The sequence below is a fragment of the Amblyomma americanum genome, chromosome 5 (assembly GCF_052857255.1).
Source record: "Amblyomma americanum isolate KBUSLIRL-KWMA chromosome 5, ASM5285725v1, whole genome shotgun sequence".
NCBI lineage: Eukaryota > Metazoa > Arthropoda > Arachnida > Ixodida > Ixodidae > Amblyomma > Amblyomma americanum.
The window spans coordinates 168,860,812-168,887,215 of record NC_135501.1 but is presented as its reverse complement, the minus strand read 5'-3'; the positions used below and the strand labels follow the sequence as shown (position 1 = coordinate 168,887,215).

Below are 26,404 nucleotides of genomic sequence, written 5' to 3'. Positions count from 1 at the left end.
CCATGCTTGCCACATGCAACTGGTCATTTAAATAGTCACCGCCTGGTTATGGCCAATCCCCCTTGTGGGTATGTGCCATTGTGTGAGGTCAACAACAACAACAACAAGCCGACGACGTGCCGAACGCTAAAAACGCTCCTATGTCGAGCCATAACGGGTTCCTGGTTTCTGAAGGACCTCTTGGTTGAAGGCCAGTTGACGTCTTATACTACAGCTGTGATGATTTCTTAACACTTTTAGAATTGTACCTTTCATCGACCGCCATTTTTTCCAAGCATCAGTTTCATGTTCAGCGCGATGGTGTTTGTATTGGGTCATCCCTTGCACCTATATTGAGTGACATTTATTTATGGTGTGTTGAAAAACGTGTTATTGACCGGCTTTTACTGACCTCTAACGTTGTTAGGGTATTCAGATATCTGGATGACTACCTAATTGTGCTAACCGTTCACGTAGGTTCAAAATCAAGCGCCATCCTTGAAAACATTGTCACCATTTTCAAAAATGAGTCTAAAGGGCTTCTTTTTACGCAAGAAGTTCTCGCGACAATAGCCTGCAGTTTCTTCACCTGAGACTTGTGCTTAGGCAAAATACACAAGTTTGTTGGTCCTTCAACCCCTGATCTTGCAAAGAGCTCCTCCCCTTCGGTAGTGCACATTCCAGGCTAATGAAGCGTGGAATCGTTGCGACATGCCTGAATGCATCATTGGAAAATGTTTTGAGCATGAGCTGGCACAGAGCTTTGATGCACAAAACTGAACGGATTCACCAAGCAGGGTACCCAAAACACCTTATCACTAGTATCAGTGAGAACCTTGTTAAGAAGCGCAAGCCGATGTTAAATGGTGATCAGGCCCAAAAAAACAAGGATAAAGAAAAGCAACCGACAGTGGTAATTCCCTATATTCATCGGCTTTCACACAATATAAAGGAATTAAGCAGCAGGCATAAGGTCAATGTGGTTCTTTTTGCTCCTTGCAAGAAGTCGCGCCTTTGCACCTTGAACAAAATAAGAATGGTCAGGCGTGCAAAAAGAACCACCAAACACGCGCCACTGATTGTACGGCTGACGTTGTGTACGTCGTGCCTCTAAGCTGCGGTCAGAAATACATTGTCCAGGCAGGCCAGTGCTTTAACGAAAGGGCAAGGCAGCACAAGATTGCTATAAAAAATAGTTAGGGTAGGGGAACCACATGGCCACTCACTGCAAAAGCTGCAAGTGCCGTCCGGGTTTAGAAAATACTAAATTCATTGCAAGGTCTAAAGACAGATTAGAGTGTGAAATCATCGGAACTTATTACATCAAGCAAAGGGGTCATATCTGCATAAGCAAGCCATCTGTCTCATTGTCAGAAGAAGAGATTAGTTTCCTTAGTGATTCACTATCAGCCATATAATCATTCCTTGGTCATTTTGTACGTTTACTTTTGTTTTGTCATGGCTTGTATATATCACTGCTTGTATTTGTCCTGCTTTTATCTTTGCCTGCTCGTGTGGTTAAGTTTTTTTTCCATGAATAAACTTAGTTGGAAGTTGGCGCGAGTCCTGTCTTGTGCGTCTGCTCTCTCCGTCTTTTCGTGCCTGTACGCTTTTTGCGTAAACCATGTCATGCTACAAGCAACTAGCTCAAATCAAAGCCTTACTGCAAAAGGCACCCATGTGCTGCGCGATACCAGTGCGCGTAAAAGATCCCCAGGTGGCCGAAATTATTCCGGCCCTCCACTACTGACCCACTTTCTTCCTTTCTTATCTTCTTTCACTCCCTCTTTTATCTATTCCCTTATGCCGCGGTTAGCGTGTCCACCGAGATATGTGAGAGAGCTACTGCGTGATCTCCTTTCCTCAAGTAGCAAATTTTCCTGTCCACGGGGAAGCAATCTGCCTCGGCATCACTTTCGAACTCTATAGCGCCACACCCAGAAGGTGGTGCACTTCCAAGGCCGTACTAGAGAACCTGCGCTATTGACAAAACGAAAAGTAAAATGCCCGGGCCGGCCCAATGGCCTATGCTGAGCCACAATCGCTGCCACGTGCAGACAGTAGGAGAATTAGAAATATGAGAGGAAAGATGGAAAGAAAGGACGCGCGTCGCAACCATCGCGTCATCTTAAGCGACAACGACGATTCAGCAACAGGAACTCCCGGTTACAAGGAGGCCCCGCCACATCTGCTAGAGCCCCTAGATCCCAGCCCCGAAAGGTAAGGAAGCCACCACCTCAACTCCCTAAGGCGCTTCGCACTATCGTGTCAGGAACGCCACGCGAGCTTTTCTAGTCGACTCACCCTTTCGTTAAAGCACTGGCCTGTCTGGACAATATATTCCTGACCGCAACTTAGAGGCACGACGTACACCACGTCAGCCGTACAATCAGTGGCGCGCGTGTTCGGTGGTTGTTTTTGCAAGCCTGACCATTCTTATTTTGTTCAAGGTGCAAAGGCGCGACATCTTGCAACAAGCAGAAAGAACCACATTGACCTTATGCCTGCTGATTAATTTCTTTATATCGTGTGCAAGCCGATGAATATAGGGAATTACCACTAATATTGATATTGATATTGTTCTTGCTGCCTCAATCCACGAAGCAGGATTAGTCAGCATTTGATGCAGACCGAATGACATTGAATAGAAATGAATGAGGAAACTAGGAATGTTGAGAATATTCAAGAGATTTGGACGTCAGGAATACCCGACGTGGTGAATCAGTGGTTAGGGCGCTTGGATACTGATCTGGAGTACCCGGGTTCGAACCCAACCGTGGCGGCAGCGTTTCGATGGATGCAAAACGCGTAGGCGCCGGTATGCTGTACGACGTCAGTGCACGTTAAAGATCCCCAGCTGGTCGAAATCATCCCGGAACCCTCCATTACGGTAGTACTTTCTCGCTTTCTTCTCTCAGTCTCTCCTTTGTCCTCTCCCTTATGGCGCAGTTCGGGTGTCCGCTGATATGTGAGACAGATACTGCGCCATTTCCTTTCCCGAAAAACTACTTTTCCTATTTCGTTAGGTTTCACCCGCCGCGTTGGCTCAGTGGTTAAGGCGCTCTGCTACTGATCCGGAGTACCCGGTTCGAATCTCAACGCGGCGGCCGCGCTTCGATGAGACGAAACGCAAAAGGCGGCCATGTGCTGTGCGACGTCAGTACACGTTAAATATCCCCAGGTGGTCGAAATTATTCCGGAGCCCTCCAGTACGGTACCTTTTTTCCTTTCTTCTTACGCTCCCTGCTTTATCCCTTCCCATACGGCGTGATTCTTGTGTCAGCCGAGATGTGAGACAGATACTGCGCCATTTCCTTTCCCCGAGAACAAATTTTTGCTCTACTTTTTTTTCCTTCGCGCTGAGAGAGAATGAGTGCTCGTTGCGACGAAAATGAAGTGGCAGCTCGTGCGAGTGCTCGTGCAGAGCTGCGCGTGCCGTTTCGAAGAGCGGACAGTCGGAGCCGCCGCTGGCTGACCTTCGCCCGAAGGACTTTAAGCCTGGGATCCTGAACCTGGTGAGTCCCTCGTTTTTCACGCCGTCACCCTATTCTTCTTATCTGCGCGGTGGTTCAGAGGCAGCGGTGTCCGGTTGCTGAGCACGAGTACTCGATTTAAAGCCCAGACCTGCCGGTGCCACCGAAACGCGAATGTCTCATGTGTTCTGAGCGATCTCAACGCACATTAACCCTAGGTGGGAGAAATTATAACTAAGCCCCAACAGCGGCGTCTCTTACATTGCCTGCTTTGTCCGTCTCTCTGTCCCTTCATGTGCGGTGAAGCTGGGGCCCACAACAAGAATGTGAATGTTTCTACTCCTTTGTTTAGCTCATAACAAATTTTCAAACGTTTCTCATGAAAGTGCAGGCGCCAGATGTGGAGCCAGATAGCGAGCCGGCTACTACGCGTGGCCACAAATTCTGGCACACCAGCCACCGCTTGCTTCGTTTTTGTTGTCGTGCAGGCTTCTGTTCTTTGAAATCATTATTTCTTGAGCATGGTCACTACCTCTTTATTACATCGTCATGTGCGTTCATAGCTGAAGGGATGACGACCGTACGAGAAAGCAGACACCGGAGGAAAGAGCACTTTAGCGCTCTTGGTCTTAGGGAAAGTTTCCGCGAAGCAGGGCGCGTATTCGACTTCTCTGGGTAACCGCTTCATGTTGCGTGGCGTCCGTCGCGAGTCGACTAGAAAAGGTCGCGCGGCGTTTCTGACAAGATAGCGCGAAGCGCCTTAGAGAGTTGAGGTGGTGGCTTCCTTACCTTTCGGGGCTGGGATCTAGGGACTCTAGCAGATGTGGCGGGGCCTCCTTGTAACCGGGGGTTCCTGTTCCTAAATCGTCGTTGTCGCTTCAGACGACGCGATGGTTGCGACGCGCGTCCTTTCTTTCCATCTTTCCTCTCATATTTCTCTCTCCTACTGTCTGCACGTGGCAGCGATTTTGGCTCAGCATAAGCCATTGGGCCGGCCCGGGCATTTTACTTTTCGTTTTGCAGTCGCAACAACAGCAAAGCGCCTCAGCTTTCTCCCTTCTTCGAACCGGTGGAGCTTTTGAGGGAGCGAAAGCAGGAAGAGAGAAAGATATGACGTAGTTGAGCGTTTCGACCACCAGGTGACTTTTCCAGTACACTGATATCGTGCAGACGGCGTAATAATAATAATAATAATAATAATAATAATTGGTTTTTGGTGACAGGAAATGGCGCAGTATCTGTCTCATACATCGTTGGACACCTGGACCGCGTCGTAATGAAAGGGATAAAGGAGGGAGTGAAAGAAGAGAGGAAAAAGAGGTGCCGTAGTGGAGGGCTCCGGAATAATTTCGACCACCTGGGGATCTTAAACGTGCACTGACATCGCACAGCACACGGGCGCCTTAGCGTTTACAATTTTGCATTCCACCTATATCGAAACGAGCCTCACCGGTGTGCCTCAATAACAGGGCACCTTTCCGCGCAGGCAAACTGAGCTATGGTTTAACTACTGCTGAACCTGGTTAGAGAGCAAAAGCTATGCTATGATGTATCGGGTAACTAGACGCGGCTCGGCGTGTGTAACGTTGAGTGCGTTCCGCACATTTACCGGATAGGCTGCGCGCCCGCCCTGCCACCGTGTCAGATGGCAGCTAACGGTTGATCTCGAGAAGATGATCACTCAATGAACGCTGCGGCCTTTTCTACCGCCCTCTACCGGCGAATAGATAGGCCAAAGGTCAGGTGCTGAGACACCATGGTGGACCACATATGGTAAGGCCTATAGCCAAACTTGACCTCTGGTTCACTTGAAGGTCAACTGGCAACACACGGCGAAACGGCTTTACACAGAGCAGTGAAGCTTTCGCTTCAAAATGCAAAATGATTGGTTATCAAGTAGTCGAGGGAGCAGTGATAGCCTCGTTTTTCGGCGGACACAACCGCGCGGGAGGGAAGGGAGCAAAGGCCCCTTTCTCCTGTGCGATGTCAGTGCACATTAAAGCTCCCCCAAAAGCCAAATATGCCCCGCCGCGGTGGCTCAGTGGTTAGGGCGCTCGACTACTGATCCGGAGTTCCCGCGTTCGAACCCGACCGCGGCGGCTGCGTTTTTATGGAGGAAAAACGCTAAGGCGCCCGTGTGCTGTGCGATGTCAATGCACGTTAAAGATCCCCAGGTGGTCGAAATTATTCCGGAGCCCTCCACTACGGCACCTCTTCTTCCTTTCTTCTTTCACTCCCTCCTTTATCCCTTCCCTTACGGCGCGGTTCAGGTGTCCAACGATATGAGACAGATACTGCGCCATTTCCTTTCCCCCAAAAACCAATTATATTCCAGAGCCTCCACTACGGCACATCTTCCAGCTGTTTAACTCCCACTTTCCTTTCTCTCAAGGCCTGGTTGAAGTCTCTGTCAAAGTTACTGCGCCTTCTCCTTTTCTAAGAAACAACCAACCACTACTTCTGAGCCTTGGGACGCAAGGCCGAATCCCTGCCATGGTCGCCGCGTTTCGATCAAATTATATGTTATAATTGGTTTTGGGGGGAAAGGAAATGGCGCAGTATCTGTCTCATATATCGTTGGACACCTGAACCGCGCCGTGAGAGAAGGGTAAAGGAGGGAGTGAAAGGAGAAAGGAAGAGAGAGGTGCCGTAGTGGAGGGCTCCGGAATAAGTTCGACCACCTGGAGATCTTTAACGTGCACTGACATCGCACAGCACACGGGCGCCTTAGCGTTTTTCCTCCATAAAAACGCAGCCGCCGCGGTCGGGTTCGAACCCGGGAACTCCGGATCAGTAGTCGAGCGCCCTTACCACTGATCCTCCGCGTCGGGGCGTTTCGATCAAAGCGAAACGTATGATGCCGTGTGCTGTGCGATGTGGTAAATGTGCACGTGTGGCCAGTCTTCATTCTTTCATTCCATTTTTCATCCCTTCCATCCCGGCTCGGTTCCTCGAGTCCACCGAGCAGTGAGATAGTTACTGCCTTGTTTCCTTTTCTCAAAAGCGGTTTCTGTTCCTCGAACGCGGCCGCCGCCTCCGGGACTGGACCTGTGCCCATAGTCTCGGCATCCGTAATGCATAACCGGAAACATGGCCGGGAGGTATACCTAGAATCAAACGTGCTTGCGAGTTAATCGTTTTCAGACGACCACATGCACTGGTGAATGCTGGCCGACGTCCACCAAATGTTCAAGTGAAGCCAGTTACAAGGGAGACATTTACTCTCGCATACTTACAGAAATAACGTTGCTGAGAAAATCGATGCGAGGCGTATATTTACTTACATGTAAAGCCGAACTCAGCTGAAGGAGTCGCACATGCTGGAGCTCAGAAAGTTCTGATGGCGACTTTTCCGCACCCACAAGTGGGGAGGTTATTTCAAATAACGGTTCGTGAAGACCTCGCCAGCGAAGAAAAAAAAAGAAATGGCTGTGATTAAGTCTGGTTAACCCTAGTTGAATTGCGAAAGCTTCGTTTCCTCGGTACACCGTCTACGCAGCGTCTGATTCCGACGCTCTCGAGAACTCAAGCCGGCCTCTTCCGCAGTTCAAGAGTCACTCCGGGACGTGGCACGACTTCTTTCAGCAGCATCTCAGTTACGACGCTTCTCGAGTCGCGGGGCGCATTCTTCTGGCGTCTCTTGAGCGCGTTCTCTCTTCCACGCTTCGTTCGGTCGTTTGCTGCGTCTCTTTCGCGCTCTCCATAACGACAATACACTGAGGCGAAGCGCATATATATATACATAGCACCCCCCCCCCACCCGCAAGGCAAAACGTCCTCTCCCTCTACCCCAGCGGAGCACATCTGGTGGAGCGAGTGGCAACGGCAGCGGCGTCGACGGCGGCGCCATCTGTTGGAGCGCGGCTGCGGCGTTGCTAGGCAACGGCGGCTCAAGGTCGTTCATCGGCCACGGCACACAGCATACGGCATACGGCTGAATTTCGCGATGAGCCGAAATTGCCCGCTGGCTGGCGTAGTAAAGCTTTCACTTTAAAAACCCGTGTTCACAAGCTAGCAACATTTTCGGAATTGGTGCACTGTCTCACTTCTCGGAGGACCCCTCAACCATGCCATACGGGAGGGGAGGAAGGAGTAAGAAACAGCAGAGAGAGAGAGAAAATGTGCTGAAGTGGATGTGCATCGGCGCCCCTCGCGCATATGCTCGACACAAATCAATCTCTCCTTGCAAAGCGGTCCCATTCACGAATCCAAAGAAATCAGAGTCATCGGACTCTTCATACAAAACCAGCAACGCTGCGACACAACACTCGCCAAGCTCAGGCAGGTGGGGGCCGGGTGGGCTGCATGGATCGCCAGGTTTCCAATAAGTGCGGTGGAATAACAATGCAAAGACGCCTTGCGGCTGGCGAACGCATTCGTGACCAGTCCAATGTTGTATTTGACTCACTATCTGCAGCTGCGGAAACAGTAAGAGGATGCCCTCAAGGTCATGCTCTGCAAAATCATGAAACGAGCGCTAGACCTCCTGGTCTCTACCTCAACCAGCCACTTCATGGCAATGGGGGTGGTGAAAACTTTCAGGGTGCTTCGGGAGCCCCACCTCAACAACCAATTCACTCGTCTCACAAAGACAGGGTCGGGTCGCCGCCTTCTAGCCCGTTTTCACATCCAGCACACCCAATTCACAGAGGAGAGATGCCGCCTTACTGTACATTGGAGACGCGCCCTCCACGTGCGGCCTCTCCTCACTAACATGTCCTAAGAGGACCATAATGGCAGGCGCCTGGCGCGGGAGCAAGCCTTGGACCGCCACTTTGGGAGCAAACCAAGAGTATTCTACGTGGACGCCTCCGGTCCGGACCACAGGGGATGGTACACGGCCGCGGTCGTCCACGTGGGCAAACAGTAGACGCTCTTTCTTTCAAGGCCCAGTCAGCAATTCACGCATAAGAGGTTGCCAAAGCCCTGGCAGCATCCAACTCCTCCAAATACATAATCACCGACTCGCGAGGGGCTTGTCGAAACGTCGAGCAAGGGTGACCTACTCCCCTGGCTTATCGCATCTACCGAAAGTGTAGCCGAGACTCGGATCCCGCGCACTGATCTCTCGTTTGGGCTCCAGGTCACCAAGGCTTCCCCGGAAACGAAGCACCCGACGCCGCCGCCCGCGCGCTCTCTCTCCGGGCGTTTCCCTCGGGACCCGACGATGACCAGGACTCCGATTTCAATCCGGTTTACACTTTTAAGGAAATATGCGATTACTACAAATCCACCCACCAAACTCTTCCCACCCGTGCAAAAAGCTGGGGAAAGCCAACGAACGGGTACTCCTGCGTCTGCTCACTAACACGATGCTGTGCCCGGCAACGCTAAAGCATTTCAATCCTCAATTCGACGGGTGGTGCTCCCGCTGTGGGGTGGTGTCTGAGAGCTACCACATATTGTTAGCCTGCTAGCAGAACCCATCCCTACACCCTATCCCAAACCTCACGGAGAGGACTGGGAGGAGACCCTGTCCGGCTGCTGCACCCTCGAGGCCCAGAGCGCATTAACGCAGCGCGCCCGGGCTGCTGCAACCGCCAATGGGGTGCCTGACCAGGCATCCCATCTAGTGGCTGTAAGGGCACGACCCTTCAGGTCATGACCCCCAACACCTCTTTCTATGATTGCATAAAGTTTTTCACCACCACCACCGCTACGACTGAGCTGGGAACAGGGAACAGGGCTGTAACACGCTTAACTGCCGAAAGAACGGCTGCTGCATTCATTAAAATTATTGGGCCCCTCATACTGACTGAGCTTCTTTGCGTGTTTTGACATTTACTACAGGCTCAGGGTGTTCATATCTGCGTTAGCACGGAGCTGATTCATTGCAATCATATACTGATATGTTCTTCTCAAAGGATGTTTTAATCTCCATGTTGACTGCCGTTATGACGGTCGCAATAAACTTAAACACCACTATAAGCACTGCATGTGGAGTCATGTATACGCCAGTACTTTAGTTTCCAGGGAAAATACGGTGTTTTTTAAATGTGTTCCAAGTATTTTACATGCCTGTTTTGAAGTCAGGCACGCATGCCTTTTACTTTTTTGAAAATTGAAGATTGGTTTTGGGGGAAAAGGAAATGGCGCAGTATCTGTCACGAATCTCGGCGGACACCTGAGTAAGCGAAGGAATAAAGGAGGGACTGAGATAAGAAAGGAAAAAAGATGTTGCGTAGTGGAGGTCTCCGGAATCATTTCTACCACCTGGGGACCTTTAACGTGCACTGACATCGCACAGCACACGGGCGCGTTTACGTTTCGCCTCCATCGAAACGCGGCCGCCTCGGTCGGGTTCTAGCCCGGGTACTTCGGATCAGTAGCCGAGCGCCGTAACCACTGAGCCACCACTGCGGGTCTTTTACTTCTCTCTTTTATTTCCTTTCTTTCTCTTTCTTTTTCCATTCAGTCTCGAGCTGTTTCAATGATCGTGTTTTTTTTTTGCTTTGGGCTTTTAGGGACAAGCCACCTAATGCTTGTTCTTTATATGTTAATTGCAGGTTTCGTGACTGTTCACTTCGGTATCCTATCGCTTTTGAAGCTCAGGGTTTCTCGTACAGTGCGATATTTTAAGTTTCTACCCTGCTGCATTTGCTTCCAGGCTGCAGGAGGCTTGTAAATACTATCGATAGCGTGCTTCCGTCCTTTACTCATCAGATTTATACAAATTCGATCCCACTACCTGCGTTAGAATGGAAGCTACGACCGCCATGCGACGACATCCAGAACGGGGCTGTTTTAACTCACGAGCGAACTACACACGTCTGCAAGTGTTAGCTGTAGTACTAAGTGGGTATTATAAATTAAAAGGAAAGCACACATGCCTCTCCAAATTCATGAGATCGCCCACTCTTGCATTCCACATGCGCGTAGCAGAGCAATAAGAAAATTAACTGAAAGCCAAGTAAAATTCAGTGTAAGGTGAATAACAGCGAGCATCGAATTGGCGATGTAAAGGCCAAACTCCCATCTTGCCCATCTGGCAGCCGCCTCGTCGCAAACGTAGCTTTCCTCCAACTATAAGTGGTAGTTAGAGCGTGGAGGTCTTGTTCACTGCTGTTACGTTCCTTCAGTTAGTACAAACTTCAAAAGTTTGCCCCCGTCTAAAATCTCACTACTAAATTACAAGTTAATTAGCCACGCTGAAGGTATTTTTCAACGACCCTTATCACCAGGGAGGCTAAGGTCGCTGCTGGACAGGGGTTCCTCCCATAGTTCTCTGAACGCCTGCTCTAGCCACGCTGTCCCAGCCAATTTACCTCTAAGATAACCCTATCTGACCACCTGTAGTCTCCTACTGAGTTTCTAGTTCTTGGTACTCATTTAGCTAAGCTGACAGAACGGTTTCGTCTGCAGTTTGCTTTCAACTTGTCTCTTTCCTCCCTTCTTCCCAGTCTTGAAGCGGAAGCCTGGTCAACGCTCGAATCGGCAACCTGAAGTGAAACTCAAGTTCTCTTCGCTGAACATCTAAAGGCAACTACATCAACAACCATGCCAAAAAAACGCGCGCCTTTGACCGTGCCCTGCACCAGAAGTAAAGAGGCGCCAGTTTGTCAGTTGTTTCAGCGTATCGCCGAGTACAATGAGGTTCTCTGGTACATTGACCTTGAGATAAGAGAAGAGAATGGCCTGGGAGAATTAGCCATCGCTACTGCCCCGCGAAAAGGGGTCATCTACCCGTGGGGAGACCCACCCATTGACTGCGAAAGCCTCGCCATGATTCTCCTCGGAAACGTCCTCGCCCACCATTACTGCATTGTGGCCGTGGAGCTCACTTTTGTGGTGGCCAGGAACTCTTTCCTCCTCAGGCTTCTCCAAGCCAAGCACAGCGTAAGGAGGCTGATAATCTCGGACGTACCGTACTGTGAAGCAAACGCGCTTGAGGCCTTGGAGAACCTTACAATCCCCTCAGACCAAATTGATTCAGACGCCACAGAACAATACTTATGCTTCTCCATCAGATCGCCACTGCTTGTACTTCCTCAACAGGATGGCAGCATCGCCCTTTCTACGCTCGATGTCGCTGATCTAGAATTGAGCACCGTATGCAAACGGCAGTTCATTGACTTGCTTTTACAGAACGACACAATCAGTGATCTGACCGTTGGAGATTGCGTGTTCACTTACGGATATAAGGACCTCCTGCTCGGCTTCGTCGTCTACCTGGCGCAGGAACCCTCGGCGCTCAAGAAGTTGACAGTACGAACTCCTGAGGCCAGCAGGCGTGCACTGGAGTCTCTGGTCGAGGCCACTGCAGCGACGACGACACTGGAAGAGTTGGTCGTCGACATAGATATCTACGATGTCGAAGACAAAGCCCTCTTTGCCGAAATTATCGCCCGGAACTGCACTCTGCGTACGTTAAGTGTTACCTGGGCAAGAAACTGCATCGTGTCCACTCTCCTCTATGGTGTCGAACTTGGCACCGGAGACGCGGCTACACGGGTCGAACCCTGGCTGTTAGCGCTCCCAGAAAACACCACACTCTTAACGCTTTCCGTAGACCTCTTGGGTTTCTCAGAAGAAGAGTGCTGCGCGTTCTTTCGTGCCATGGCACTCAACAAATCCCTTAAAAAAGTCTCCATAGGCTATCTTCCAGCATGCGCTGGCCTTAAAGAGATATGCGAAATTATTCGTGATTCCCGCTTGGCGAAGGTAGTTCGCATACAAGATCACCACGTGAGCATCAGTAGCCTCCCCATGCTTCCCAAATGTCCCGAGGTGACATCGCTCACCATCAGCTCTCTGCATCTAGACAACTTGGAGATCCTTCGTCGATCCTTCGCGATCCTCGCTACCTGCAGCCACGTCACTTCCCTCCGTTTATGCGTGCAATACTGCTTTTTGGATGGGATCCAAGCCTTGATGGCTGCCTACATAGCGCATGCGCGCACACTGAAGGACATAAAAGTACAAGTCTACATCGACATGCAGGAGCGCGAGGACCAGCGGCACGACCCTGACAACGAGAAGCTCCTTGTGAACGCGCTGGCATCGAATCTTGGCCTAACCAGAATCACAATCGAAGAGCTGCCTCTGAGCGAAGACAACTCCAAGTTTTTCGCGAAAGCTGTTATCAACAGCCAAAACATCTCCGAGCTCTCGTTCGCGGTGCTCAGCCGCGATAGCAACAATGCCTTCTTGAAGACGCTGGTATCGGGCATCGAAAGCAATCGAAGCCTGCTCCGCGTTAACCTTCCAAGTTGCAAAGGCCGTGACGCAGAACTCGTGGTCATCCGGAACGTCACCAGGCGCAACGCGAGCCTCGTCACCAGAGCAGTCCGCTTCGTGATGGGTGACCACGATCCTTACAACGCGCGCGCGGTCGAGCTCGTCTCGGGACATGAAAGGGTCCTCAGCATCGTTCAAGAAAATGCTGGCGTGGAAGCCACGGAAGCGGCGACGATGGTCAGGCGCGCCTTGGGGCTTCAGTGTTTGACGGGGCTTGACGAATACATGAAGCTGACAGGTGTGGTCAAGCGCCATGTGGTGTGCATTGGTAGACGCGGCGACGCAGTGCAGCTCGACGAACTGAGCTTCGACTGCTGGCTTCATGTGCGGAAGTTCCTGATTGTGGCTGATGTTGCAGGAACTGACTGTCCTGTGAAGTTGTGATCGGTTTGCAGGTTGTCTGGACCATCATTGTGCAGTCCTCTTCTTTTACTGAGCAGCTTAAAATTACAGCTTCTTTGCCTTGTCTCATTATGCGATTTTTTGTGAATGAATCTAAGTATCTCGTAGAAAACTGTCGCAGCACGCTTCACTTCCTTGATTGCATGTTTTAAATTAGTCGTGCCAACAAATCCGCATAGCTTTCAGTATGCAGAAGAATAATATGCTAATAAACTAATATAAACTAGTTGCACACTAAGCATATTTTTCTGTGTATTCTTTTTCACATCACCATTAACGGAATTCCTGTTCACGGCGTTGTCCTTAAGCTGAACTCTATTTGTTAGCCTCCAAGTTTCTGCCCCGTAGGGGGAGCACCGGTAAGATACAGCTGTTGTACACTTTTCTCTTGATGGAAATTGGTAAACTGCCATTCATGATTTGCTAATAAACTAATATAAACTAGTTGCACACTAAGCATATTTTTCTGTGTATTCTTTTTCACATCACCATTAACGGAATTCCTGTTCACGGCGTTGTCCTTAAGCTGAACTCTGTTAGCCTCCAAGTTTCTGCCCCGTAGGGGGAGCACCGGTAAGATACAGCTGTTGTACACTTTTCTCTTGAGGGAAATTGGTAAACTGCCATTCATGATTTGAAAGAACCTTCCATGTGCGCTTCATCCCATTCTTATCCTTTAGTTATTTTCCTCTCATGATCCGGATCAGCTGTCACTACCTGCCCTAAGTAGACATTCATTTACCGCTTCCAGGCCCTCGCTGCCAATTGTGAACTGCTGTTCTCTTGCTAGACTGTTGAACATTACTTTGGTTTTCTGCATGTTAATTTTTAGACCCACTGTTCTGCTCTACCTGTATAAATCGTTTATCATGCTTTGCAGTTGATCTTCGGAGTGACTGAACAAGGCAAAGTCATCTGCGAATCGCAGATTAGTTAGGTATTCTCCATAACGCTTATTCCCAACTGTTCCCAATTCAGGCCTCAGAATACCTCCTGTAAACAGGCGGTGAATAGCATAGGCGAGATCGTGTCTCCTTGACTGACGTCCTTCCTTATTGGAATGTTATTGCTGACTTTGTGGAGGACTATGGTAGCTGTGATGTTGCTGTATATACCTTCCAGTATTTTGACATAAGGCTCTTCTACACCCTGATTATGCATGCCTGTATGACAACGCAGCGAGCCATGGAAAAAAATGGTAGGTGTAACGTTAAGAGACCGGAAGCGGGCTGAGTGGATGAGGAATCAAACGCGGGTTAATGACATCCTAGTCGAAATCAAGAGGGAAAAATGGGCATGGGCAGGGCATTTAATGCGAAGCCAAGGTACTTAAGAGTAACGGAGTGGGCTCCAAGAGAAAGTAAGCTTAGCAGGGTGCGGCAGAAGGTTAGGTGGGTGGATGAGAGAAGTTTGCAGGCAAAGGGTCGATGCAGCTGGCAATGGTCAGGGTCAATTGGTGACATGGGAGAGGCCTTTTCCCTTCAGTGGGTGTAGTGAAGCTTATGATGATGATGATGTTCGCGGCTCCAAATTGTGAAGAAAAAAATGAAAGCTTCCCTAGACATTGGCAGATTAGCTCTATGCTGGTTTGTTTACGCCTTAATTTTATCATTATTCCTGACTGCAATAATATTGACATCGTGATCAGCTCCCACGAGCCTCTCTTTGTTCCTGTCTTTTAAAAGCGCGTGTGTATCAGGGTTATGCAAGCTTGGGATACCCTGCTCCCTGATTCTAGCTTATCTCAGTGCCGCCTTAAGGAACATTAGGTATGAAAATATATTCTTCTTGTACCCGTTGTAATTATCGTTAAGATTGTTTCTTTTCAACTTATTATTTTGCCATGTGCCTGCAGAATGTACAGTGAACCATATCGTATTTTTAAGTACACCCTAAGATAAATAAAAGTTGTTGCTATCCTACACCTTAAGCTAGAACCTAACTTTTTCTTCTTTCGCCTATTTTTCTCCCCAAAAATTCTTTCGGGCCCAGCGTTGACTGCTGCAAATGCTATATATAAGGCTTGACAATAAAGCCTATCTTTAGTGAAGAGCAGCAGGAAAAACTTTTCTCATGTTTCCCGTGCGGGAGGAGCCTTTGGTCCAGAACCGCTGAAGCGGTCGCCATCTTGCTGGGCCTTTCCGCCTGCTGTCGCTCTGGAGCTGCACTCATGCACTTGTAATCTTCCGGAACACTTCGTTATCTTATAAACTGAAAAAGGAAGAAATGCCATCCCGAACTCTGCTCTGTTTGAATCACTACAAAATTTTCAATGAGCGACCAACGATGACGAACTAGAAACTTTGATATTTCGCGCTTTGACACACCCGAAGCGCACAAGTTGTCCACCTGGTGTGCTTTTTACTCTCAGCGGCATGGGTAGGCAGTGGCCGGCTCGACGCACAACTAACTGCTCGTCCACTGCTTTGATAATAATAAGAATAATTGGTTTTGGAGAAAAGGAAATGGCGCCGTATCTGTCTCATATATCATTGGACACCTGAACCGCGCCGTAAGGGAAGAGATAAGGAGGGAGTGAAAGAATAAAGGAAGAAAGAGGTGCCGTAATGGAGGGCTCCGGAATAATTTCGACCACCTGGGGATCTTTAACGTGCAATGACATCGCACAACACATGGGCTCCTTAACGTTTTTTCTTGATAAAAACGCAGCCGCCGCGGTCGGGTTCGAACCCGGGCACTCCGGATCAGTAGCCGAGCGCCCTAACTGAGTCTGTGAAACGAGTGCTCTCTAACGCCAAAGGTCACTGCCGTATGTATTGTGATCTACCGTTCGTTTATTGCTATGATTGTTCATCCCTCCAGCAGCGCTGCACCGTACTACGATGTGCTGTTTTGTCGTTGTGCTGTTTATTCCCTGCGGTCTCCTTTCGTGGTGTATGTTTCTTGCTGTGCCATTTTGTCCCTGTGCAGTCTTGTCTCCGTGCCGTTTTTTCCCTGTGCTGTTTTTCACCATGCTGTTTTTTCTCTGTGCTGTTTTTCCCTGTGCTGTTTTTCGCCATGCTGTTTTTTCTCTGTGCTGTTTTGCCGCCATGCTCTTTTATCGGGAGCTGTCATTTCATAGCGCCCGTGCATAGGCTGCCTGCAAGAAAGGAAAACATTCCTGATATCATGATACGTTTTTCTTGTCTTGCAACCAAAAAGCAGTGGACCGAGCAGAAAACACTTCTAAGTACTAAGGTTCCCGGCGTCCATTTCGTTGACAATCTAACTCCTCTGAACAATAATTTGCTGTGGTTGGCAAGGTCATAGAAACTTTAGCATTCCTATAAGTCTGTTTGGCAAAAAAGGCTGAATTTTTGTGCGAGAGGAAGAATGCCACACTGCTATCTCCTGATCAAGACTGAAGATGACTTGGCGAAAATTGCGTGAGCATGCCACATGTCCTCAGATTCTGTTGTATTTTTTTCTTTTTCATGGCTGCTCATACCCCTAACCGGGGTTATTATAGCGCTATCACTTTCGTCAATTTCATGGAAAAGCAACCAAGGCATAAAACTGTCTGGTTTTTTTTTCATCTTAACGCAAGAAGCTTGCGAAACAAACATCTTGAAGTGTGTGCGCACCGGACAACGTTAAATCGTGAATTTTTTTTTACTGGCATTCTCAGAAACTTTGTTTTTATGATGAACAAGACACAGTAATGCTTGATGGTCATAATTATGAATAACTGGGTCGCCGTAACCGACGAGAGGTGGCGGTGTAGCTTTTTACATTAGCAGTCTGCACATCTACAGAGTCATTAAAGAGTGTTCTGCTATTAAGGACAAGTGTAAATCTCTTACAGTCAAGTATAAAGCTTTTATAGTAGCTGTTGTATACCGGCCACCTTTAACATTCCTGTCTACATTTTTTATACTTTTTGAAGAGGTTTGTGTGCATTTGCAATCTCTTCGGTGCCCAATAGTAATTATGGGTGACCAATATTAATCTGCTTTCTCCTGATTTGTGCTGCAGTAAGTTCAAGGATTTAATATACTTGACCAGTCTGATTAATGTCATTCACATACCCACTCGTGTAACCATAGCTGGCCAGACCTTAAAAGATTTGTCTGACCAGGAGCCACGTTGATAACGTGCGCTCTGGAGTTTTGTCAAAAGGGACAAGTGACCACATGCCAATATTTTGCTTCCCGCCCATCACTCCTCAAAAACGAGCATTTCAGGCAACCCTGTCACGATATGTGTCAGTACAGGTGGTATAGCACGTTGTCATGACCTTTTGTATAATGTAACCTTGGAAAATCTCTTAAGTGCTGACCATCCCAATGATGCATACAATTCTCTTTCTTACTGAGGTCAGTCAACAGTATTGTGAAGCTTTCCCTATAAAAGTCATTAGGAAATCCAAGAAAGCAAGATAACATTGGATTACTCATGAATTATTACTTAGGTTAAATGCCCGAAATGAACTGTTCAATATGTTCATTAAGACTAGAGATATCAGCAAACTGTTAGAATATAAAAACTGAGAAATAAATCAAGTGGGGATATAAAGAAAGCCCGCAGAGCGTATTATATATGAACAAGTTTACTGCAGTGTATAATTGCCCTCAAACGTCAAGAGCCTTGTTCAACTCAATTCTTTGCTAGAAAAGTGACACTGTACCACAGGAGTTAGTCGTGGATGGCGCAGTCAACAATGGGGTATCATTGGCGAACGAATTTAACCGCCGTTTTCTTAAGTCTGTTGCGTCTCGCAGTAGCTCAGCTAGTTCACCCATACATCTAAGCACTAATGAAATAGACACTGTCTGTTTGTCCCCGAATACACCAGGTGAGATAAAAACAGCGATAAAAAATATGCAGGAATATTCTACTTGTGGCTACGATGAAATTTCTGTCCGTCCAGGGAAAGCAGCAACTGACATTCTTTCCTTGCCCTTTTCCCATATTTGCAACAATGTAATGAGGCATAGAATATTCCAAGACAACATGAAAATTACCGTGTCTGCGCTCTACATAGCGTGTATCAAAAACGATCTCGCAACTACAGACCTATCTGTGTATTACCTCCATTTGGGAAGGTTTAGGTTTAATAGGGTTGGACGTCCCCAAGTGACTCAGGCTATGAGAGACGCCGTAGTGAAGGGCTCCTAGAATTTCGACCACCTAAGGTTCTTTAACGTGCACTGACATCGCACAGTACACAGGCCTCTAGAATTCCAACTCCATCGAAATTCGACCGCCGCGGCCGGGATCGAAACCGCGTCTTTCTGGCCAGCAGCCGAGCGCCATAACCACTCAGCCACCGCGGCGGCTGTGTGCTTGGGAAGGCTCCCGAGTATGTAATAACAGACTTTACAGCTTCTTATCAAAAAAGGACATCATAGAGAAACAGCAGTATGGTTTTCATAAAGGAAAGGCAGTTGAATTCGCTTTGCTGAATGTTAAAGAAAAAATGGTAACTGATGTAGAAAATCAAATTTACACTGTAGGCCTATTCTTGTATTTCAAGAAAGCTTTTGATTCGATTAAACATGATAAATTATGCAGTAAACTCTGTAACTGTAGTATTCGTGGAATTGCGCTTGACTTAAAAGCTACTTACATAACCGCTATTAATTCGTAAACATTAACAACTTCCCATCATCCTCAGAGCTAGTAGAGTATAGCGTACACCAGGGATCCATACTGGGTCCCCTTATATTTGTTTTGTATATCAATGACATTGTATCTATAACTGTAACACCTGAAATAATCTGACACGCCAATGACGCCAACATTTTTATCAGGGCTGAGACCTAACGAGTATATTAACCGATGGCAATATATGGCTGGCAAAACTATCGAACTTGTTATCTCACAATCAGTTAGTTCTGAACACAGATAACTCCAGCTATATGATATTTAGAGCGAACCATAAGGTGGCATACTCTAGCCTAAGGTTGGAATTTCAGGGAGAAACAATAACACTAGTGACGAAGCCAAAATTTTTTAAAAGAGTTGAATGTTGGGCTAGTTGGATTTATGACAAGTTATACATATTTTTAGCACAACCAGGACAACAACACAAAGAACAGAGACAACCACGAGAGCTAAGTTGCAACTGATTTATTGAGGTAACTACGACAGTATAAAACCGCAGGCGTGCGCAGGTGCAGCCTAAAGTGACACTTGGAAACTGCCAAAAGAAAAGTCATCGCACTAGACGTGATAGCAAATTCATTTAAGCGTTGTACAAGGCAACTGAGATTTCACTCACGCAATCTGATCCACATTTCCTTGTAAAGAAATGCCTCTAAGGTTTCACGAGCGGTTTTTTTTTATTACTTCTTCCTAGGACTGACATGCAACAGAAACGCGGTTCACAAGCTCTGGAAGCAATGCAGTGATCAACAAGATTCGTGCGCTCCCAATTAGCCAGGTCTCTTTCATGCTCCCTGAGTCGGTCGTTAACGCAACGCCCCGTCTGGCCGATTTACACTTTACCACAAAACAGAGGAATCTTATAATCTGTGTTCAAGGCGCAATTAACAAAACGTTTTTTGTGGTTTTTTTGACAGCCCTTTTTTTGTATTAGCATGTGATGAGACCGCAAAGTTGAGCGCGTTTCCTGGGGGCTGAAAACACCACCGGCACGTCAAACCGATCTGCCACCTTTTTTAAGTTGTGGGTGACCTTGTGGTTGCCGGGAACCACTTTCGGTCTATGTTGCCTGTTCAGGGGCTTCATGCACGTTCCGGGCTTCATTTTCTTCAGCAACATTTTCACCGCCGACGCCACGACCGACCCAGGGTAGCCAGCTGAAAACAGCCTACCCAAATGATGATCGAAACTTGCTTGCTATTCATGAACACACGATCTCCGCCGAGCGCATTCCTGGCAGAGAGTTACAATGCCTCTCTTAACAAATTTAGAATGGGCAGGACTGTAAGGTACGAGCTCTTTTTGTGCCCGAAAGGAATACGCCTAACAAATATGCCTTTCCTTGAGTATTAACCTTAGGTCTAAGAACTGGACAATGCCTTCCTACTGAAGCCCATAAGTAAATGTTAGTCCTTTTCCAAGAACTTTCAAATCATCGAGAACAGACATCTCTGTTTGCTCATTTGAAATTTAACATTTTTTGTTCAATAGAATTAAAAAGTCGTCCGTATAACGAAAAACTTTAGGGACTTTGTCATTGTTAAAATGATTAAAACGATCTGTAAAGAGCGATCGATGTAAGATAAAAAGATGCACAAAACCGATGCAATGCACGATTCTATAAAAATAACTTTCTTTAGCAGATAAAACTGGTTGCCAAATTTAATAAAAGTGCTAAAAAGATAAAAGTCTAAATGGGCTATAAAATTATTCATCGTCATGCCTGCTGCATTTCGGAATGCAACAGCGCCATTTTCATCCATGCAGTCTTTGACGGCAGCGAAAAGTTAAGGATGAGGCACACCATAAAAGAGCTCTTCCACATCGATAGAGAAGGCATAATTTATATCACTGTGATCTTGAAAGAAACGAACAACCTCAGTTGAATTCTTTACCATTAAGGGGTCACTTATATCGAGGACATTCAAAACTTTTAAAAGGAATTTACTAACACAGTGTTGCCACATGCCACCTTCGTTCACAATGGTACGAAACGGAGTATCCAGTTTGTGTGTCTTAACGCTAAGGAAAACATGCAATGCACCACTTTCACTAGCAGTAATATCTCTTGCAAGTCTCTGAAGATCTAAACGCTTGCAAAACACGACTGATTAAGTCTTAATTCTAGTTTGCCCCTTTTTCAAACGAGTGAAGTTCTTGTTAACGGCCAATGTAGCTTTTTCATTGTACATGGACCTAGGCAAGGCAACAAAGCCTCCCATCTTATCTGCCTGCAAAAGGCAGAGGTCATTTTGCTTAAAGAATTTCACCACCTTCTGCAAACGATCCTAAGCACCATTAGGTTCAGTCTCTTTTACATTCTTGGCAAGGCCGTCTACACCGTCCAAGAGACACCGTTCCTGGTCTTCCTGAGAAGCCTTCTTCGCTATCCTCCTATTCAAGGCTGTGAGCTCGTGGGGAGGAGCGGAAGGCTCCAGCCCGAACTTGGTACCCTTCTCAAGAAGGCTTGTAATGTTTGGAGGAATAGAAGCACCACCCATGACGATGAGAATCTAGTGGTACCACAACCTACGATGGATTCTTTGAGCCTTGGAGAAACCTAAGAAGCCTTAACACCGAAGGGGAGGCCTGAACTGGAGAGCTTGAACTGGAGACCGTGAACTGACATCGCACATAATAATAATAATGATTGGTTTTGGGGGAAAAGAAATGCTGCAGTATCTGTCTCATATATCGTTGGACACCTGAACCACGCCGTAAGGGAAGAGGGAAAGGAGGGAGTGAAAGAAGAAAGGAAGAAAGAGGTGCCGTAGTGGAGGGCTCCAGAATAATTTCGACGACCTGGGGATCTGTAACATGCACTGACATCGCACAGCACACGAGCGCCTTAGCGTTTTTCCTCCATAAAAGCGCAGCCGCAGCGGTCGGGTTCGAACCCGGGAACTCCGGATCAGTAGCTGAGCGCTCTAACCACTGAGCCACCGCGGCGGGTGACATCGCACAGCAAAACTGAAAATTGAAAATTGGTTTTCGAGGAAGGGAAATGATGCAGTAATTGTCTCGCATCTCGGCGGGCACCGGAACGTCGCCATAAAGGAAGGAAGGAAGGAAGGAAGGAAGGAAGGAAGGAAGGAAGGAAGGAAGGAAGGAAGGAAGGAAGGAAGGAAGGAAGGAAGGAAGGAAGGAAGGAAGGAAGGAAGGAAGGAAGGAAGGAAGGAAGGAACGAACGAACGAACGAACGAACGAACGAAGGAATGTGGAAGTATAAGAAGAAAGAGAGAAAGAAGCGCCGTATGGGAGGGCTCCGGGATATTTTCGACCATCTGGGGATTTTGAACTGGAAATCTTAAACTGGAGATCCTTAACTGACATCGCAAAGCCAAATTAAAAATTGAAAATTGTTTTTTGAGGGAAAGGAAATGGCGCAGTATCTGTCTCACATATTGGAGGACACCTGAACCGTGCCGTAAGGAAAGGAATAAAGGAGAGAGTGAAAAAAGAAAGAAAGAAATAGGTGTCGTAGTGGAGGGCTCCGGAATAATTTCGACCTCCTGGGGATCTTTAACGTGCACTGACATCGCACAGCTCACGGGCGCATTTTGAGTCTCGCCTCCATCGAAACGCGACCGCCACGGTCGGGTTTGAACCCGGGAACTGAAGCTCAGTAGCTGAGTGCCCGAACCACTGATCCACCGCGGCGAGTAGGAATAGATTGTCTTTTCCCGATTTCGACAGCAAACTTCTGATTCAGGGCAGTGGAATAAAATGCGTTAGCAGCAAGATAGCTTAATTGAAAATTTATATGATCAGAACTGGCTCTGCGGTCAATTCTACCAGGCCGAGAAAATCAGAAAGACATTTTGTTTCTGCACTTACCATACCTTGTCACTAGGCTGGGTATATTCAAAATTACCGCTGGAGTTTCGAAACTTCAATACATCCCACCGATTTTTATGGCCCACGTAACTAGTCCCTGGGTATGCAGTAACCCTTTACAAGTTGGATTTTGCAGTGAACAAGAAGTGTAATCTATCGCAATCAATATGGTCATGCTCTGACATGCCGGGCGCTGTAGTCTTTTTCACAATTGCAAGAGGAAATATCCCCATTTAGTCACGCGGTGCTCTCTAAACTCTCTAATAGCAACCGACAAATGGCACAAAATAGCGATTTTCAGGAAAGACCCAGATTGGTGTATGGCTGTTCAACGTCCCAAAGCGACTAAGGCTATGAGGGACGCGAAATAGCCAGAGCAATGCTGAAAGTAAAAAAACAAAAAAAAATTTCTATTCTAATTTTTCGCGGGTGGTAAAATATGAGGCTTCCACCTTAACTATTTGGTCCCTTCCTTGTTTGGCTTCAAGATGTTGCACTGTTTTACAAGAACCATGTCTGACCAACTCGCCCCCCAGTTCATGTTGCCCGCTTAACCTGTGAATTGCTCGCAGCTCACAGCAAAGATGAGAGGGCGTAACCTGCAAATAGCTCATAGCAGCGGTAAAATTAAAGGTACAACGTAACTTGTAAAAAGCTTATGGTGCACTGTAACCCTAAAAAGTGAAGGCGCATAAAATTAGAAATGTGCACCTAAAGCAGGGGTTATCGTGTCTAAAGGGCATCGACCGTCGATGATGCCCCCCTTATGCGCTAGGCCCGCAACGCAGCTATCCTGGAGGGATGAAGCAGGTCAAATGTTGGCATTCTTGCACGCGTCTTGTCAGGCGGCTGGTGTAGAAGGCTGCAAAGGTAGTAAAACGGGTTGAAGCGGCGTCCTGTCGTCGCTCTCTCGATGAACTGCCTGTTGTAATCATATATCCAGTACGTCTTGTTACAGCATCGCCAAAGGAAAGATATGAATGTTTAAACTCGTCTGTACAGTAACGCTGCACTGTTATTGCCCAGTCATGCTTCTGCCTTGTTGAGCGTGTTTGCTAAAAGATGTTGTATGGGCTATTTTGTGAAGGTCCTGGAATTGGATTCTCCACTTTGGGCTTTGCCCGAATAGCATCGGCACTCGCCGCAAAATAAAAACGGTTATAAATGGTTGAACTCGAATGTTATAGCCAAACAGGTTCAGAGGAACCAAGCGGTCGCTATGTTGTGCTGCAAACCCAGGAGGTTGTCAACTGGGTGTTCGGCGTATCTTTCCCAGCATGGAATAAGCGTATCCGTCAAGTGCTACCAGATAAATGGATGTAAGATGGCCCGTGAAAAGTAGCAATTCAGATTGTCTGGTATCCTATGATAAAGTATGTTTGCAATAGAAGCACATGAAACTGCGTCTTATCACTTTCAGTTTTGGCCCAATAATATTTTGTTAACGTGGTCATCTCGAAGAATGGTGACGTCGTTGGAGCTCTTCATTGCGCGATAAATTATGCTTTCACTGATGAATATTTCTAACGCTAAATTTTTGCGAATAGTTGAGTCATTCTCTTTTTGGATGATCTGATACTCAGTCTCAAAAATTAATAATAATTCCTACACGGGGAAAACGCTCTGGGCTTTTCAAAAACATTTCAAAACATAATGTTACGTTATCGTCAAAAGAAGAAAGTTGGATCTACAGGCCCACATAACAGGCATAACCGAAAACTTTTACATAGAAAAAATATTGATGAGCGCAAGATGTTCGTTCATGTGCGTGTTCCTATGTGCGCCTATTGAGCACAAGCCACAGTTCTAGCCCTGAGTTCTTAAACAATTCTGTTACGTGTTTTCGATCGAGATGACAACTAAGCTTTCAATATCGAAACACCTTGTGTGCCATATATCCCCAAATATATTGTCACCGACAAACCTAGCAGGACGCGGGAAGCAGAGCCGTTTACTGGGGCGAGGCTTTCTGAACAGCCGCGCTCATTCGAGACAGAAGAAGACGTTCGGCCACGCGCTGGGAGACAGGTTCGGCCACCAGGGGGCGCCGGCTGAATTTCAGCGGTGTGGCAATATTTACCTTTGAATTATGCCAGCCTGAACGCTCTACTGGTCTGCTGACTCTGTTTTTCACGACACGAGGACGATTCCTAGGTGAAAAATAGGTAATTTCTCCAACAGCGACGATTTCGATAATGATCATAAAAATAGGCATAACCGCTCAAGACATTCTTCAAACTTCAGCATGTCTGCATTGTCGTCGTTAGGCTACACCAACCTCTTAAATATCTCAATGTCACCGTATGCACCAAGGAATTTCATACTATATGTTGGTTTTGTGTGTTTGCCTCTGACAACATGGCACATACCCACGAGGGGGGATTGGACAAGGTTTGGTGAGGAATCCAATGAATTGTGATCGAAATAATGCCAAGGTTAACCGGGAAGTAAGCGTGTATAAATGACGCTGACAATTCTCTTTTTTTTTTAAACATCGAATATTCCATTAGAAAATCAGCTAAGATTTCTAAAGAGAGCAAGCTCTCAAGGCTTTTGAAAAAGATTTCGAAACGTACCATTGCTTTCTGCTGTTATGCTATTTGCATCAATGAGATGGAGGCCAATTGTTGTTGTTTACCTCAGTAAACAACAACAACAATTGCATCCTTTTCTTCTTTTTCCTCACTGCTGCACCTCTAGGTCGGCTCACTGCCAGGCAGAACCGGTGAAGAAGAAGAACCTCATGACCGGAGCCGTTCCTGTCAGGCCTGCCTTCTCGGTTATTGTTCGCGATCGTTCCGCTCCGCTTTTGTCTTTTGAGCGTTGTCTTCCGCCTCCAGTGTACTCCGTGACACCGCCTTCATTGCCGAACCTACCGGCCTCGCTCTTCCCTCTCACGCCACATCGCAGTCACCACTACACCACAGGTGAGCTGAACACCTTGTTCTGTAAACTGTGTTCTCGAAGTGTCCCTAGCTCGAGAATGAAATGCAACGCTTACGCCACGACAGCAATGTAGCTTCGCTTTCTGTAACGCCGCCTCTGGTATTGTAGTGTACAAGTATTTAATTCAGTATTTTCCCAACGGTTCTCTACCATACGTGACGAACTGTACGAACCATGCTTACACATACGCCACACAGGCAGTCGCTACCATGTCCTCGCTCTGGGGCACTACGGAAAGTATGGGAGTTCTAGTGCTGTTTTAAATACTAATGATTCGTACACTGTAGATTTTCTGCTTCTAGATTAGTGCGGCCGACAGATACCATGTTGTTCGCAACTATCCTTGTAATATTAAAACTAGCACTTTTCCTGGAGTTCTTTCAGCTATTATTGTAAACTTGAGTCACAATTGAGAATGCTTCGTAATTTTCTTAACATTTCCTTTCGAACTGCGCCATGATCAAGACATGTTGCATACATTAATATATGTGCCACATTAAAGCGAGTTTATTGTCTGGTGTTTGCCACTTGATTTCAGGATTCTACCGGAATTCAAGTCCAATATGCCGGTCATCGTTCCCTTCAATCAAGATGCGTCCACTGAGTCCGGTAAGCGTAGCATGCGGCGAGCATTTTAACACAAGCGCAAAAGTTTAAGATTAAAGAAAGAACGCACAGCCGTCCTTCATTATATTGATATATCCATGACTGCATCGAATGTAGATTCATGTAATGGGGATCATGCACACATACTTTTTGAGTAGTCATTGGTGGCTTTTTAAATATGTTCTCCCTTTTAAGTGAAGTCCAAACTGCTGCAAGGATAGTTTTGCTGGGCAGTTTCGGCACGCTAAACTTCATTGCCGTCGAACGTAGCAAAGTGCTCTAATCGGAAAGATGCTTTCATGCACTGGTAGAAAAAA

At 47.1% G+C, this 26,404-nt stretch overlaps 1 protein-coding gene across 1 annotated transcript; it reads left to right on the top strand.

Moving 5' to 3' along the window:
- Positions 1 to 3,407: 3,407 nt before the first annotated feature.
- Positions 3,408 to 13,272, top strand: LOC144135252 (uncharacterized). The gene is made up of 2 exons (XM_077667984.1): positions 3,408 to 3,494; positions 10,853 to 13,272. Exon 2 carries the CDS (start codon positions 10,950 to 10,952, stop codon positions 13,071 to 13,073), a length of 2,124 nt encoding a protein of 707 aa, XP_077524110.1. The 5' UTR covers positions 3,408 to 3,494; positions 10,853 to 10,949; the 3' UTR covers positions 13,074 to 13,272.
- Positions 13,273 to 26,404: the final 13,132 nt, after the last annotated feature.